The sequence below is a fragment of the Puma concolor genome, chromosome F2 (genome assembly GCF_028749965.1).
Source record: "Puma concolor isolate L17-30 chromosome F2, mPumCon1.1.hap2, whole genome shotgun sequence".
NCBI classification, from domain to species: Eukaryota; Metazoa; Chordata; class Mammalia; order Carnivora; family Felidae; genus Puma; species Puma concolor.
The window spans coordinates 30,168,110-30,187,019 of NC_141684.1; the positions used below are offsets into that span (position 1 = coordinate 30,168,110).

Below are 18,910 nucleotides of genomic sequence, written 5' to 3' on the forward strand. Positions count from 1 at the left end.
GTGCATTTTCTAAGAATAAAAATTAAGTTCTGGAATGTAACATACCAGGTTGTTCACAAATAAGGCCATCTTGCTGCATCTCCAGGCACTCTGTACAAAGAACCAATTCAGAGGTACAAAATATTGTTCCTCAGAACCCTAGTTTTTCTCAGAGGTCAATGAGTGTGGAAGAAAGAGGTTAACTAGGTAGAGCACAGTACCATGCCCTCTCTTCAATAAGAATAGAAATATAATTTCATCTAAAAAAGGTATTAAAGGAGGAAGTTCAGAAAGAGAAGTACAAATGGCTTTTTAGGTATATGAAAAGATCCAACATCATTCATAATGCAAATTATAACAAGATAACATTTTTTACCAATTAGGCTGGCAAAGGTTAAAAACCAAAAAGCTGATAGTGTATACCATGTGGGAGAATACAGGAGAAGCACTCTCACACAACAGAGAAATGAATAAGGATGCTAAAAAGCCTTTGTGGAAGGAAATTTGGCAACATCTATCAAACAATTTTTTTTTTTATTTTACAGAGAGCACACGTGCACACATAAGCAGGAGGGGGGAGGGAGGGAGAGGGAGAGAGAGAGAGAGAGAAAGAGAAAGAGAGAGAGAGGGAGCAGTTTCCATGCTCAGTGTAGAGCCTGACACGGGGCTCAATACCAGGACCATGGCATCCTGACCTGAGCCGAAATCAAGTCATTTGCTCAACCAACAGAGCCATCCAGGCACCCCTATCAAAGTTTAAAATGTATAGACCTCCAGACTTAGACTGCAGAGTAGGAATCCATCCTACAAATGACATTCACTGCAACACTGTTCCTGGGAGAAAGATATCAGAATCAACCCAAGGGTTCATCAAACTGTTTTAATTTAACTTAAAACTGTTTTTCAAGACAGGGACAATACATCATACAACAAAATGCTATGTAGCTAATCAAAGGATGATGTAAAGGATGTGCTGATATATAGAATGATCTTTACACTGTGTTGTGAAGTAGAGTATGCCATAATCTGCATTTCAAATCACTCTATCAAAAGGGATACACTCATGCATACATGCATGTGTGTTCACAAGGAAAAAGTCTCTGGAAGAATACATTAGAAATGTTAACAATGTTTCCCTAAGTGAAGGAGGACTTGAGATCAGGGGTAAGAGGAAAGACTTAGTTTTCACCATATATTCTTTTGTATTGTTTGTAGTTTTAAACATGGGTAGGTTTTACATCTTCAAAAAAAAATTTAACAAATTTTAAAACATAGATGGGAGAAAAATAAATTTTAGCACCCTCCCAGAAGAAAATTGAAAACTTCCTTTCTAATCACTTTTTTCTTTCTTTCCTCGGTAAACTTTGTACTTTAACAGTGTGAAGGCTTCATTCATAAGATATGAGGACTTTCCCCAGCCCATCATCTTTGCTTCATTTCAACCACACTCATTCTTCAAAGACTGCAAGGCTCAAAAAAATCACCCAGCAAGTCACTAAAGAATACGAATTTAATAGTCTATTGTCAAAGTCCACAATCTGTTCATATCACTCTGCATCCCTAAGTGCAAAGTCAAGCGGGTGTCTAATTTGTTCTTCTATTCCCAGCACCAAGCATACTGCAGGCACTCAACAAATATTTTTTGAAAGATTAATGAATGCAGGGCTCCTGGGTGGCTCAGTTGGTTAAGCATCTGACTTCAACTCAGGTCATGATCTTGCAGTTCATGAGTTTGAGCCCCATGTTGGGCTCAGTGCTGACAGCTGAGAGGCTGGAGCCTGCTTCGGATTCTGTGTCTTCCTCTCTCTCTGCCCCTCCCCAGCTCATGCTCTCTCTGTCTGTCTGTCTCTCTCTCTCAAAAGTAAATAAACATTAAAAAAAAAATAAAAAAAAAAGAAAGATTAATGAATGCATGTGAGAGGGAAGGAGAGCTCCTTAAAGCTTGACTGAACAAGCTAATTTCTATACTGGATATCTAGGAACAGAGGCACAAGACCAATGAAAGAGTCATATGATCACTTTTAGACAATGCAAAGAAGAACTACAGTGTAAAAGCTTGAATTATAACTATGGATGAGGATGAAACCAGATTTTCCCACATTTAAGGTCATACATTAAAGCTGCTTTCAAAAAAGAAACTGTGAAGTCTTTTACACTGCCACTTAACTGTTTAATACAAATAAAGTCTTCCCGTACTAGACTTAATTAGTTCTAGGTCTTTCATGGTTTTGTTATCTCCCTCAGTGTCTACCACAGTGCTTTCTATGGATACATAAACAGAAACGGTCTTTATTCTTAGTAACACCAACATTCTGGTGGTTCATGACAGGTACTCAATAAACATTTACAGAAGGACAGAAGGGACCAAGGGGACGTTAGATAAAGATAATATTTAATGAAAAAATAATACATTTAAGCAAAGCTGAATTTAGTTACTTTGTTCTAAAGTGCTTACCTAGCAACTAAGGGATTTAGTTACTACCACCCTCATACATAGTCTACGAGTAAAACCATTTGGATATCTCTTTTAGTCAGTCTTAGAGCCATAGAACATGGAAAGTACTACAAACAAAGAAAAATAATTACATATTATCTTAAATCCTGAAAAAGTGAAATAATTTATTAAAAATATCCCCCACTTAAAATGACACATAAGTAAAATGTTTGACCCATAATTCCAAGAAATTAAATTATAAGCTATTGATTTTTAACTGTTAATCAAAAAAATTGTTTTGAAACTTTTCAGAAACGTGAGTTTGTATTTTCAATATATGACTGCATTAAAAATGAATACCTTTGAAACTGTGGTAAAGTCTTATAACTGAAATAAGTACATGAGAAAATCTGTAAGGAAAGAAAAACAGTGCCATTTTCTTAAAACAGGTGGCAAGTAATTACGATAGTTAAGATTAAAAAAAGTATTCAAAACTTTCCCATTTTAACTCCCTTTTTATTGGAAATATCTAGATAAATAGTAACTCTGTTTTTGTTTTTAATAACAGATAGGCTTGCAGCTCTGTCAAAACTTTTCCCTGAACTTTCTATATGCTGAGAATCCTCATAAAATAATACATCCTTGCCATTCAAATATCTACCTCTACACTCCATTCCCCCAGCCCCTCCCAAAAAACCCTAGGAAGTTTCCAGAGAAAATTTCCCTGGGATGGGATAATATTAACAGCAAAAATCTAAACCATTTCACTACATAGATATATATTACCACCATGTGTAACTTATGAAATGTTGTCAATTAAATCTCAATAAAGTTGAAAAAAGCTTATCATTCAAGCAACAAACATAAGAATTACTACAGGGTATCAGAAGAGATAGCAGAGATTGGGGGTTTATGACTAATGAATGCCTGAGATAAATGCTAACTAAATATTGGACAGTTCAATATTAAATAATTCCCCAACATGCATAATTTACTTAAAACATATCAAGTAACTAATGTTTAATATTCAGTATTTCTGCATCTTATAATCCACAATCATACATCAAATGACTTTTCAAAAATGTGTATTTTGAATGAAATGCTTGCCAAAAAGAGAAAACCTTCATGTATTTGTATTATGTTAATATAACAATTTCTCCTCCTCTAAAAGGACAAAACAAACTCAAACTGGTTTTTGGTTGTTTTATTTTTATTTTTTTATGTTTATTCATTTTTGAAAGAGAGAGAGACAGAGCACAAGCAGGGGTGGGGTGGAGAGAAAGGGGGACACAGAATCTGAAGCAGCTCCAGGCTCTGAGCCGTCAGCACAGAGCACGACGTAGGGCTTAAACTCCCAAAACCACGAGATCATGACCTGAGCCAAAGTTGGACGCTCAACCGACTGAGCTATCCAGATGCCCCATCAAACTGGTTTTTGTTCAAAATTTCTAAAAATATTTTCTTTTAGCAGGCATATGTATGCATGGACATAATAAAAAATTAAAATGCCTGATATGTTATCTAAAATCTCTCTAACTTTTCATTGAGTAAAAGATAAGTCTGAGGAAAGCCATTATGCAAAAATAGTAAACTAAAATGTTCTCAAAATTTAAAAAAATCTTCACCAGAGTATTTTAAAAACAAGTAACATTACATAAGTATATCTGGAACAAATGCTCTGCACAATACACTAATATATTTGTTCAAATCAGGATAATTAAAGATGTTATCTTATGGGAAACACAATATATTTTTCTTCTTTATGTGTATGTATGTATACATGTATGTTATACGTACATATATATACTCTTATCCAGGTATAAGGCCGAAAAAAAAACAAAACACCTTTATTAATTCTATATACCAATTACTGTCATGACTTCATTTTTCATTGAGACAACTAAAATATAACTACTAAAACAAAACAAGTTAGTATATCATAAACTTAAAAATATTACAAAACCACTAAACTCTGCTGGGCTTTTTTGCAAGCACATAAAATTCTTTCTTTCTAAATTTCCAATAGTTTCTTTTTTTTTTTTTTTTAAGTTTATTTATTTTGAGAGAGAGAGAGAGAAAGACAGAGAGCAAGGGAGGGGTAGAGAGAGACAGAGAATCCCAAGCAGGTTCCTAGCTATCAGGGCAGACCCCAACATGGTCCTCGACCTCAGGAACCGTGAGATCATGACCTGAGCCGAAGTCAGTCACTTAACTGACTGAACCACTCAGGGGTCCCTCCACTAGTTTCTTTTTAATAAGGTATCTTATGAGTCAAATTTTACAGAAGAGTTTTAAATCTATTTTAAAACTGTGGTCCAACATATATTTTTTTTTCAGGTTTATTTATTTAGGAAGAGAGAGAGAAAGCAAGTGAATGGTGGAGGGGCAGAGAGAGGGAGAGGGAGAATCCCAAGAAGGCTCCATGCTCAGCACAGAGCCCTATGCAATCCCACAACCACAAGATCAGGACCTGAGCCGATTTCAGGAGTTGGACACTTAACCGACAGAGCCACCCAGGCACCCTCAACATAAATTATTTAAAATAAGAAGCTAAAACCTGGCTTCATATGTATTTTCACATTATTTCAAAAATGAATAAATTTCACCTTTTAAAATAAAATTTAGACAGTCAGCTAACTTACAGTGTTAGTTGGATCTTCTTGTAAAATTCGATCATACAGTTGTATAGCATCATCGTATCTATTTAAAAAAAAAAAGAAACATCAAGAATCATTACCTTAATATTTAGTGACAAATAGTAAATACAGAAAAACATTAAACTGGCAGGACTTTAAATGCATTGACAATTGGAATCCAACTCTCTTCTGATCTTCATGTAACAGTAGTAATTTGCTAGAAATTTTTTACAGAAAAGCTTCATGTATAAAGCATTTATAAAAAAAAAAACTGACTTCAAAAATATACTGATTCATGAACAAAGAAAAACAGAGATGAACAAAAATACATGGATTCAATTTGGCCTAAATACAAAGGTAAAAACTAGCAGCACAGAGAGATACCTTTGTGGTCTTATATATACCTAGAATTACAGCCAGTAAGGCAGAAGAGCAAGTTTAATTTTAAACAAATTCACAAGTAAATGATCTATGATTTAATTCTCCTTTAATGAATACTTATGATAGCTTTTCTTAGTTGAGCTCGTTCAGTTCAATTCATTACGCACCTGTTAAATATACACTTGCAATACACTTTAGTGAGTTACAATCTTATAAGAAAAATAGCTGACAATTTATCAAATGAAAAAAATAATCAAACATGACAGCATATAACTAACAACCCAAAATGAACATTATGTCACAGGGAATCAAGGGGAGGAATACATCAAAAATCACATAAAGAACATCATATAGTCTTACAAATGGTAATCTTGCTCAGGATGCAAGAAAATAGCTAAGTGATCCTGAAATTCCTTCCTAACAACATCCACAACCCCAACTCCATTCCAAATCAATTTCTTTATTCCAGATACAGATCTTTAGAGAAAACAAAAACAGTATTTAAAAACTTTCACAACAGTGTTTCTAAAACTAGAAACAACAGCTACATTCTTGAAATCTATTCATAAGTTTCCTAAGAGAGTTTTTTAATTTTATATTTTTCTCTTAATGATATTCAATATATAAATATTCTAGATCATTATGATGACACATCTTTTAACTGAATACTGCCCCACAATTTTAGTGCCCAAGCCTCTTTGTGATTATGATCATGCTAGTAGGTAAGAATATTTCAACTGTAGCAGACAACCGAGAAAAAGAAAAGCAGACTTAATTTGTAAATGGGTCCATACCATGTGAAGGCCAAACAGCATCACTGCACATTAAGTCAATTAGACTTAAAAGCAGTTCAAATAAAATTAGTTTGGACCTCAAATACATGCTAAAATAGTAAGTATGGCTAGCCTCAAAAGAACCTGCAATTAAATGGGGAAATCCAAAATAAAATCATTAAATATTAATAAAGCAAAACAATGAAGTATATAAAGATAAAATTAATGCTATAGAGCAAGGGTTCTATGACACAGTACATAAGACACGGTACATAAGAATCCCTTGGGAATCCTTCTCCAACTATGTAAACTCTGCGAAATACAAAGAAAATGACACAGGAAGGTAGGAAACCATTCCTTTTACTAATATAATGATAATCTGAATTTTAGTAGTCTTCTAGTTTGGGGGAGTATTTTATTAGAAAACTTACACTGCTTTTACAGCTATATAAAAACTATATACATAAGACATTATTAATACCTAGTTTTATATTACACTGAAGTTTCACTATAATAAAAATATAGTAATTTATTAAAGAAAATTTTAATGTTTATGTATTTACTTTTAAAATATTTTAACATTTATTTATTATTGAGAGACAGAGAGAGACAGCATGAGAATGGGAGAGGCAGAGAGGGGGAGACACAGAATCTGAAGCAGGCTCCAGGGTCCAAGCTGTCGGCACAGAGCCTGACACAAGGCTCAAACTCACAAACCCTGAGATTATGACCTGAAGCAAAGTCAGACGCTTAACCGACTGAGCCACCCAGGTGCCCATATGTTTATTTACTTTTAAGAGAGAGAGAGAAAGAGAGACAGCGTGAGTGGAGAGGGAGACACAGAATCTAAAGCAGGCTCCAGGCTCTGAGTTGTCCCCACAGAGCCCAACGTGGGGCTTGAACTCACGAAACATGAGATCATGACCTGAGCCAAAGTTGGACACTTAACCAACTAAGCCACCCAGGAGCCCCCAAAATATTCAGTTCTGTAAAAACTGAATGTGGTGGTTAATTTTTTTAACTGAGTGTGATATATTAACTTAACTGGCCATGAGATACCCAGATTAAATATTATTCCTGGGTATGTCTGAGGGTGTTTCCAGATGAGATTTGCATTTGAATCTGTGTACTCAGTAAAACGGACTGCCTTTCCCAATGTAGGTGGACATCACCCAATCTCTTGAGAGTTTCAAAAGAACAAATGCAGAGCAAAGAGTTATTCATCCCTTTTTAATGTCTCACTACATGAGCTGGGACATCTCATCTCATCTTTTCTTGCCCTCAGTCTGGGATTTACACCATTAGTTCCCTTGGTTCTCAGGCCTTTGGACTTGGACTCAGAATTACAGCACCAACTTCCTGGCTCTCCAAGTTGCAGATAGCAGATTCTGGGACTTCTCAGACTCCATAATTGCTTCATAATAAATCTCTCTCCCTCTCCCTTTGCACCCTACCTCCCTCCTCCTACCCCATATATGTATACAAATACCCTCTAGATTCTGTTTCTCCTAATACACTGCAGGTCTACAAAAATTTACCTTTAGTCAGCAATGTTCTCAAACCTACTTGTCAATTCTCCTGCAGGGCTTCCTTTAAAGAAAATTCTGGATTACACCACTAACAAACTGATCTCAGTAAAATGGAGACTAGGCAACTACGTATTTTTTTTTAAAGGGCACAGATCACTCAATTCACATAATTGATTCTCGTATATGAGAATCAATGCATTTAATGGCCCCATGTAACAAAGACACATAATAGCCACTCTTTCAGGAGAAAAAAAATTAAAGAACACAAGAGCAAAACTTTACTAGGTAAAATGATTATATGAGTTTCAATTAAAGAGCAAGGTGTAAAGAAATTAAAGTTCACTAGGTATCTTAGAAAACTTGACTTAAGAATAAATTATTGTTACCATATCAATTTTTTATACAGTTAGAAAGGGGGTGGAGGGATAGGAACTATTAAAATGTGTCCTTTGGAAACTAGTACCTCTCAAACCTTTACAAGATAATTTTAAAAATCATTCATGTTGGATTCTGGGATGTGTTTGGCTATTTACATATTTTAAGAATGGTCTAAAAATACTAGATATACTATAGTTGAAATAAAACAAAAAGGGATATTAGAGTAGAACACTAATTCAGGAACAATCCTTTGTAGATTTCTTCCATTCCGTCCCCTGATTCAAATTACTTTCTGTTAACCTAAAATAATACTATTTTATTTATTTTTCCTTATGCCCTTTGCTTGCTTACAGAGAAGATCCAATGAGATTAAAATGTACATATAAACAAACACGTAAGCCAAAAGCCAAGGAACAAAAGGGTTAAGAAAAATTATATCAATACATCTTGCTTATTAAAAGCTACTGTAACTAGGTACAAGTTACCTCTTACTTAAAACACCAAATTAAAAAAGTAAGGGGCAATACACTAACCCTAAAATTCACATGTAATAAATTCAAAGGACTCAGAATAGACAAAATCCTCTTTGGGGAAAAAAAAGAAGGAAGTCAAAGGCCTCATACTTACAAATTTCAGAACTTACCACAAAGCTACACTATCAATAGTGTGGAATCAATACACTGTGGTATGCGATAAACATATAGATCAATGGAACAGAACTGAAAGCCCAGTAATCAACCCTCACATTTACATTCAATTAATTTTCAACAAGGGTGCCAGACAATTAAATGGGGAAAGCAAAGTTATTTCAACAAAGATGCTGGAACAACTGGATATTCACATGCCAAAGAATAAAGTTGGGCAACTACCTCACACCATAAAAAATATTAACAGATCAAAGACGTAAATATAAAAACTAACAGCAACATAAAACTCTTAGAAGAAAGGACAGGTGTAACCTTTGTGACCCTGATTAGGCAATGGTTTCTACATGACACCGTAAGTACAAGTGACAATGGAAAAACAGAACTGGACTTCATAAAAAATAAAAAACTTTTGTAATCAAAGGATACCATTAGGCAAGTGAAAAGACAACTCACATAATGTGAGAAGTTTTACAAATCATATTATCTGACAAGGGACGTGCATCTAGACTATATTTAAAGAACTCTTATAAGTAACTCCCATCTAGAAGCAAAGAATATGAATAGACATTTCTCCAAATGGCCAATAATTGTATGAAAAGATGCTCAAGATTTCTAGTTCCTGGTTTGGTACATGATGATTCTGAAAGTCATCACTCCCATCCTCACAAGAAAAAAGCTAAACAAAGTGAACAAACCAACAACTCTTTTTAGATCCATCAGAAAATTGACCAAGTAAACCACTGCCCCTAAAATTAAGAGATAGATCAATACAGATAAACATAGCTTAATGGAACATAAGATCCCATCAAAAACTGTTAGAGCTAATAAATGAATTCAGTAAGGTTGCAGGATAGAAAATCAAGATATAAAAATCTGTTGCATTTTAATACACTAATAATAATCTATTAATAAGCTAATACACTAATAATATACTAATAATAATCTATTAATCTCATTTACAAGTCATCAATAAGAATACACTACCCAGGAATGTATTTAACCAAAGAGGTGAAAGCCCTGTATGTTGAAAACTATACCACACTGATGAAAGAAACTGAAGAAAATCAAAAGATATCCATGCCCATGGATTGGAAGATTATTGGTAAAATTTCCATACTACTCAAAGTAATCTAAAGATTCTGTGCAATTCCTATAAAAATTCCAATGGCATTCCCCACAGAACTAGAAAAGTCCCAAAATTTGTATGGAACCACAAAAGACCCTGAATATCCAAAGCCATCCTGCACAATAAGAACAAAGCTTAAGACCTCATACTTCAAACCATATAAAAAAGGCATAATAATCAAAGCATTATGGTATTGGCATAACAAGAGACACACAGATTAATGGAACACAACAGAGAATCCAGTAACAAACCCAAACATAAATGGTCAATTAATTTACCAAGAAGAAGATAAGAATATGCAATGGGAGAAGGATAGTCTCTTCAATAAATGGTGCTGGGAAAACTGGACAGTCATATGCAAAAGACATAAAACTGGACTACTATCTTTATACCATATGCAAAAATCAACTCAAAATTGATTAAAGACCTCAACATAAGATATGAAATCGTAAAACTCCTAGAAGAAAACATAGGCAGTAAGCTCTCTGACAAGAGTCTTGGTGATAATTTTTTAGAAGGAGCAAAGGCCGACAAAAACAAAAATAAAGAAATGGGACAACATCAAACTAAAAAGCTTCTGTAAAACAACAACAAAAAAACATTCAACAAAATGAAAAGACAACTTACAGAATGGGAAAAAATATTTACAAATCATCTGATGTTTGCAAATATCTGATAAGGAGTTAATATCTAATACATATAAAGACTTTATTCAGGGACACCTGGGTGTCCCACTCCTTACTTTGGCTCAGGTCAAGAACTTGCGGTTGTGAGACTGAGTCCCACATAGGGCACCACGCTGGCCAAGGAAGCTGCTTATGATTCTCTCTCTCCCTGTCTCTTCTCCCTCTGCCCATCTCCCCTGCTGGCTCTCTCTAAAATAAAAACAAAACAAAAACAAAACAAAACAACAAAACAAACTCACAATCGCAAAAAATAAAAATGCAGCTAAGAAGAGGCAGAGGAATTGAAAAAGACATTTGCCGAGGAAGACATACAAATGGCAAACAGGTATATGAAACAGTGTTCAACATCATTAATCAACAGGGAAACAAAAATCAAAACCACAATGAGCTATCACCTCACACATAATAAAATGACTATTGTCAAGAAGACAACATATAAGTGTTGACAAGTATGCAAAGGGAACCCTTATGCACCGTGGGTGGGAATGTAAATTAGCAGAGCCACTATGAAAAACAGTATGAAGGTTCCTTAAAAAATTCAAAATATAACTACCATTTGATCTGGCAATTCCACTTCTGGGTATTTATCCAAAAGAAATAAAATCACTATCTTGAAAAGATATTTATTTCCACACTCATGTTCACTACAGCATTATTTGCAGTAGCCAATACATGGAAACAACCTAAGTATCCAGTGACAGATAAGTGGATATAAAGAAGTCTGATATAATGGAATATTATTCAGCCATAAAAAAAGGAAGAAATTCTGCCATTTATGAAGTTGGATGACCTGGGCATATGCTAAGTGTAATAGTCAAAAACAAAGACAAAGACAAATACTGTATAATCTCACTTACAGGTAGAATCAAAAAGAACACAAACTCATAGAATCAGAAAACAGATCGGTGGTTGCCAGAGGTGGGCTGTGGGGGTGGGCATACTAGGTAACAGTGGTCAAAAGGTACAAACGTCCAGTTAAAGTCCCGGGAATATAATGTACAGCATGGTTACCATAGTTAACAATACTGTTGTGTACTTGAAAGCTGTTGCTAAGAGAGTAAATCTTAAAAGTTCTCATAAGAAAAAAATATTGTAACAATGTATGGTGATGGATGTTAACTAAACTTATTGCGGTAATCATTTCACAATATATATGAATATCAAATCATGATATCATACAACTGAAACCAACAGAATGTCAATTGTATCTCAATTAAAAAAATAATAATACCTTCTATACCTTGAATGCCTGTATGGATACTACACATATGTCATTACTAATTCCCAAAACAACCCTGACAAGTTGGTAATATTCCTGTTTTGCAAAGGAGTAAAGCTAAAAGGCTTAAACAAAAATAAGTTAAATAATGTGTCAGGTAAACAGCTAATAAATCCTAGAAAGAGGATATAAAACTGTCCTTACTCCAGAACATGATTCCATTTCTCTAGGCCAGAGATGGTAAATGAATTACACTCCTATGTCAAATCCTATTTATTGGGAGTAATTGGCAAAACTTATGCTGAGAAGCACTGACACTATTCTGAAACTCAGTAGCAAAAAATCTTGCACAATTAACAATGTTGCCATGTAGGTAGGCCCTACATCTATACCCATGTTTACCATTTTAAAATGGGATCACACTGTTTTTAAGATTCAATTACCGGGGCGCCTGGGTGGCGCAGTCGGTTAAGCGTCCGACTTCAGCCAGGTCACGATCTCGCGGTCCAGGAGTTCGAGCCCCGCGTCAGGCTCTGGGCTGATGGCTCAGAGCCTGGAGCCTGTTTCCGATTCTGTGTCTCCCTCTCTCTCTGCCCCTCCCCCGTTCATGCTCTGTCTCTCTCTGTCCCAAAAATAAATAAACGTTGAAAAAAAAAAAAAAAAAAACCATCCAAAGTAACTATTAAAAAAAAAAAAAAAAAAGATTCAATTACCTTTCCATGGCTTCAAATCTCATCCCAGTTAGTCTCTTGACTCTATGACTGCCAGGGAACTGTCTTCTCAACTCCTGAAGACAAAACTGAAAAAATAATTGGTAAAAAAGGCTTAAATAGTAGTAATTACATTACATGTACCAAATGGGCTACAAGGAATGGCCTACAGTCTTCAGTGTATCTTCTTAAATCATTTCACCTGTGTAATCTAATGACATGAAGTGAAATTAATTGGTAATAAATAATGGGGAAAAGAAGTCTGAAATTACAGTGGGAGTAACAATCAGTTCTCAATATCTTAACTGGGAAAATGAGCAGGTCATGGAGTACACTAATAACTCTTGAGATATTGCCATATTATTCCTCCTTAAAAATGGCTTCTGGGGTGCCTGGTGGCTCAGTCGGTTAAGCATCCAACTTCAGCTCAGGTCATGATCTCACAATTCATGAGTTTGAGCCCTGCTTTGCGCTCTGTGCTGACAGTTCAGAGCCTGAAGCCTGCTTCAGATTCTGTGTCTGCCAATCTCTTTGCCCCTTGCCCTCTTGTTCATTCTCTCTCTCTCTCTCTCTCTCTCTCTGTCTCAGAAATAATAAAAGAACTTTAAAAAAAAAATTGCTTCCATAATGTGCCAGACCCAACTTAAATGCTTATAAGAGCTTCCAGGTTTTTTGCTTCTAACTATTGCCTAAGTATTCTCTTTATAAAAATTAAGCTCTTTGATAGTATTCTCAAGTCCTTAGCAAATAATATTAACACTTTGTTCAATTTTTCCCTGTTGAAATCATGTATTAATCAATCATCTTGTCAGTACACATAACCTGATTTGGGGTCATAAAATGCAGACACCAAGTCTATGGAGCCAATCTCCTTTGGGAAATATATATAATTCATCCATTAATTTAAATAATCAAATACTTACTGAGCACCAACTATGATCTCACCAACATCTGAATGCTAGAAATGTCGAGGATTATAAAAATGCTCCATTCTAGTGCCCCAAAGCATAAATGACCAAAAAAATACATTTCATTAGTGAAGAAACTATTAATCAGTAATAAAATAAGTTTTAATATGATCTGCAAGTATTGCTTCCAAGTATGTGGCTAAAAATCTGCCACACTAAGAAAAACATTACAATTAGTTAAAAATAAAGATGATGTTCATTTATTTCTATGACACCACACAAAACTCGTATTATTTGGTCAATCAAGCTGTGTAGAAATTCTGAATCATTAAAAAAAATACTAAGTTACAAAAAAAGTTAGCATTTAATTTGACCTCCTGCTTTGGTTATCAATATTATCTAATTTGATCTCCTAATTTGTCAAATGGCATTTAGCTACTTAAAAAAAACCTTAATATCTCCCTTAAGATGTAAGCTGCCACCTCTGTGAATATTACAAAGACTATATACCTCATAGGTTCTGAAGGTAATCCAAAAGATTTTATGGAATATTTATTTACCACTAACGGTTCCACTAAAATTAGGTGTAGAGACAATATCACATAATTACCTTGGAAACAATAATGCTAATTCAGATATGAGTATGTTCTCCTGGTATTTCAACTTTCAGTTTGCATGTATTTTTTTTTTTTTTTGGCTTAAATGAGATGATACTTAAGAACTCAGGATTATAAAACAATAGAATAAAAGAGCAGAAACCTCTACTTCTTGATTTATAAAATTAATATAACAATAGTGTCAAGCACAAATCAAAGTGAAGATTAAATAAAGCCTGCTATAAAGCATTTATAGCACAGTGTCTACCTCATGAGTTATTCTTTTATTTATTTATTTATTTTTTATTTATTATTTTTTTTTAAATTTTTTTTCAACGTTTATTTATTTTTGGGACAGAGAGAGACAGAGCATGAACGGGGGAGGGGCAGAGAGAGAGGGAGACACAGAATCGGAAACAGGCTCCAGGCTCTGAGCCATCAGCCCAGAGCCTGACGCGGGGCTCAAACTCCCGGACCGCGAGATCATGACCTGGCTGAAGTCGGACGCTTAACAGACTGCGCCACCCAGGCGCCCCTATTCTTTTATTTTAAAAGCTATATTTAGTATTTTAAGTCATGTTCTATGTATGTTAGGATTTTCTAGTAATTTAAGAAAGAGATACATTTACAGCACTGCAAAAGAGTATTTAATATTCGATTTACAATGGGGTTACATCCCACAACCCATGGTAAGTCGAAAATACTGAATGTCAAGAATGCATTTTTAACACACCCAACCTATTGAACAGAATAGCTTAGGCTAGCTTGCCTTAAATATGCTCAGAACACTTATATTAGTCTACAGATGGACAAAATCATCTAACACAAAGCCTATTTTATAATGAAGTATCAACTACCTCATGTAATTTATTGAATACTGTACTGTAAGTGAAAAACAGAATGGCTGTAAGGGTACAGAATGGCAATAAGTTTATCGATTGTTTACCCTTGTGATCACATGCCTGCTGGAAGGTGCAGCCCATTGCCACTGCCCAGCATCATGATATCACCTACCACTAGCCCGGGCAAAGATCAAAATTCAAACTTCAAAGCAGTTTCTACTGAATGTATATTGCTTCCACACCATCGTAAAGTCAAAAAATCCTACGTCAGGGAAGCCTGTTGGGCGTCCGACTTCGGCTCAGGTCATGATCTTGCGGTCCGTGAGTTCGAGCCCCGCATTGGGCTCTGGGCTGACAGCTCAGACCCTGGAGCCTGTTTCAGATTCTGTGTCTCCCTCTCTCTCTGACCCTCCCCTGCTCATGCTCTGTCTCTCTCTCTCTCAAAAATAAATAAATGTTAAAAAAAAAAAAAGGTTAAAAAAAAAAATCCTAAGTCAAATCATCCTAAGTCTGTGACTGTCTGTGCTATGAAACTCAATCCACAACCCAAAAGAAAAACTTGTTTTAAACCATCTGCTGCTTATTTTTAAATCTATAATATAGCATAATTCAACTCTTAAGTGTATAATCTTCACCAACTAATTTAACTTCTTCAGTACTGTTAAGAAGATTTAAGAACATTCGCTGTCCCCAAGTACCTAGTTAGTCTTACCTACTCTTAAGAGTAGTAATGAAGGGGTACCTGGGTGGCTCAGTTAGTTGAGCACCTGACTCTGGCTTAGGTTGTGATCTCACAGTTTGTGAGTTCAAGCCCCACATCAGGCTCTTCTGCTGTCAGCGCAGAGCCTGCTTCAGATCCTATCCTCTCCCTCCCCCTCCCCCGCTTACACTCTCTCTCAAAAAAAAATAACTTAAAAAAAAAAAAGAGTAGCACTGAAAACTAGCTATAAAAGCATTCAAATACAAGCCATATACTAAGTCTTAGCTACTTATATATACTTCGTGAAGCAAATTTAAAATGAAATAAAATTAGTTTAAATACCTACCAATGCCAAGTCATCTCGACCATAGTCTAGGGCTGCAATCATTACTTGTTCATATATGATCCAAACTATAAATATAGACAGAGAGGAAAAAACTGAATTTAATGTCAAAATCTCCCAGCACAAATTAGATATGTTTCTTGTTTCTAATATTTTAAAGTCACTTATAACTAAAAATTGATATACCATATTATATCTGGAATTAAGAAAGCATCCTCATATACTTTCAATAATATAAAATATCTTAGTATCTCATAAAGTAAAAAGATCTCCCGTTGTTTAATACCTGGGCTCTTCTAAAACATTCTTTATGAGGCACATTGTGACCAGATCAGGACGATAGCCCTTTGGGCATTAAAACAAAAAGGCCTATTTGATAGCTCCACTACAACCAGGAATTAGAAATCCTTCTCAAAATGATATATCATTGACTTCCTGAAAACTCTTCTTAAAAAGGGACAAATCATAGATTGAACAGCAGGAAAACATAATGAAAAGATGGTTTTTAAAAGAACTAAAAGCCATAAATAGAACATGAACTAAGCATGAATAAGAACTCACTATCATCTCCAAGCTTAGAAGCATATTCATTAATTAATTCCTCTCCAACTTCCACAATTTGCTCACTATTTCGTGAGTTTTCTTCTCTCCATTTTCTCATTTTATCTCGCATCTCTGAAAAAAATAAAGTTGTCATTACATACATATTTGATCAAAGCCAAAAAACTGACAAGGAAGTTGAAACCAACTTTTCAGGAAAATAAGGCCATATTTAAAAATTTTTTTTTTGTTTATTCATTTTTGAAAGACAGAGAAAAACACAGCACAAGCAGGGGTGGGGCGGAGAGAGATGGGAACACAGAATCTGAAGTAGGCTCCAGGCTCTGAGCTGTCAGCACAGAGCCCAACACGGGGCTCGAACTCACGAACCGCAAGATCAGGAGCCAAAGTCAGACACTCAACCGACTGAGCCACCCAGGCGCCCCGGAAAATAAGGTCATATTAACGTAAGTCTATGGTATGTCAAAGTTCATAAAACAGAAAATCAATTTAACAAGAGCAATAGACCCCTTATAAGATTAAAAAGACATCACAATTGATGTCACAACTATAAAAGTAACAAGCATGAGTCTGCCACAAAGATCCCCCATCCCTTGAAGCAACTATGGATCTTAATTTTTTTGAAGTTACAGACAACTTTCAGAATTTGATAAAAGCTAGGGATTATTTTCCCAGAAAAAAAGAAACACATAAACTTATGCATAGAAATCTCAAAAATCCAAGGTGCTCCTGAAGCTCACCTACTCACTCAAGAATGCAAAATTTCATACTCAGAGGATCATATTTGGTATCAGCACTGACAGGATATTCACCACAAAACTTCATTAATAACATTACAACAGTACATATAATGTATAAGGATACACAACCGTGCAGGAAAATAAACCACATAAAAAATCAGAATAAAGGAAATCTTTCAGTTACACACATAATAATAAATGGAAAGAAGAAAGTAAGGTAAAAAGCACCTGCAAACAAAAGTGTTACAAGGACAACTTTGCATATTATAAAATAAGAGTGAACTGAAAAGTTTTTAAAAGCAGCATTTTGATAATAGCAGAAATAACTGAGAAGAAACAGTACCTAATCCAGTAAACAAAAGATCACTTTTTCATATAGTTAAGATAGAAAAAACTCTCCAATTCACAAATCATATATATGCTTTCTTACTTCTACCTCTGAAAATCTAACACACTTACTCACCTATAGACAGATGCAGAATAGATTTAAACAGTTTCATTGTTGCTGAACACATAAGTTAAATAAACAATGACAGGCCCCTAAAGAATAAGTATAAAAGAAGCACAAGGGATTTTCTCTACTTTTATAAGCATTATCTGAATCCCTAAAGCTCAAAGTCTAAAAATGAAAATAAAAATTGTAAGATGAAAACAGATCTTAAATGGTCTTAGCACATCAAGTTAACACAGTTAATTCCTTCTACTGACAACTAGAAATCAGCTGGACTCTCACTCTCCACAGGGTCTGGACTAAATCTGACAAGGTTGAAGAGGAAATGAACAAACAAAAAAGCAGGTCATTCATACTCCACAGGTTAAGGGTTCAGTCCCACAAAACCGCCCCCACTTTAGACATCAATCACAAGTCAGGGCCACCAGTACTGCTGACCAACTCGCTATAAAGTCTGGGGTTCTCACAACCTCCTCTGCAGGTTTGCTAGAATCAATCACAGAATTTAGATAAGAACTCACTTACTATTACGGTTTTATTATAAAGCATATAATTCAGGAACAGTCAAATGGAAGAGATACATAGGGCAAAGTGAGGGGGGAGAGGGGAAGCAAAGGAACTTCCATGCTTTTTCTAAGCTAATCACCATCCCAGCACCTTGATGTGCTTACCAACCTGGAAGATCTCCAAACCCTGTAGTTTAGGGGGGTTTATAGAGGTTTCATTCCATGGGCATGAGTGTTCTCCAGATCCTCTCCCCTCCCAGAAACTCAGGGAATGAGACTAAAGTTTCAATCAGGGATCCTGGTCTTTTGGGTGACCAGCCTTCAATCTGAAGCTATCCAGCCACAGATCATCTCATTAGCATACAAACAGATACTCATTCTAGAAACTCCAAAGGTCTTAGAGGCTCTTGTGTCAGAAACTCAGGAATAAGACTAAATATAACAAAAGATATTCCTATCAACCCTACCATTCAGGAGATTTCAAGGGTTTAGGAGCTCTGTGACAGGAACTGGGGACAAAGACCAAATATATATCCCTTATTATATCACAACATAACATGTTATCTTTAGATCCACAGCATGGGTTCTCAGAACTCATTCAAACACTATCCCCCATGCCATGGTTCACTTACATAGTCTTAAACCCATTTTCACTTTCAACCTGGCAGATTATTTTAAAAGAGTAAATGCCTTGAGAATATAAATTACTTAGTGTTTTATAGATATGTTCCATTACACTGCACCCCTTGCCCATATGCTGACACC

At 35.3% G+C, this 18,910-nt stretch overlaps 1 protein-coding gene across 8 annotated transcripts in view; it reads right to left on the bottom strand.

Annotated features, from left to right (window-relative positions):
• Positions 1 to 18,910, bottom strand: part of EMC2 (ER membrane protein complex subunit 2) — a 564,357-nt gene that overhangs the window by 541,175 nt on the left and 4,272 nt on the right. For all 8 annotated transcript variants that reach the window (XR_015246898.1, XR_015246900.1, XR_015246899.1 and 5 more), the window contains exons 2-5: positions 16,449 to 16,562; positions 15,891 to 15,955; positions 12,502 to 12,587; positions 5,056 to 5,113 (exon numbers count right to left, since the gene is read on the bottom strand). Coding sequence is in view for 2 of the 8 variants with exons in the window: in XM_086695760.1 (XP_086551886.1) it covers positions 5,056 to 5,113; positions 12,502 to 12,587; positions 15,891 to 15,955; positions 16,449 to 16,562 (323 nt within the window). In the remaining 6 variants the exon portion in view is untranslated. The remainder of the gene's footprint in view (positions 1 to 5,055; positions 5,114 to 12,501; positions 12,588 to 15,890; positions 15,956 to 16,448; positions 16,563 to 18,910) is intronic.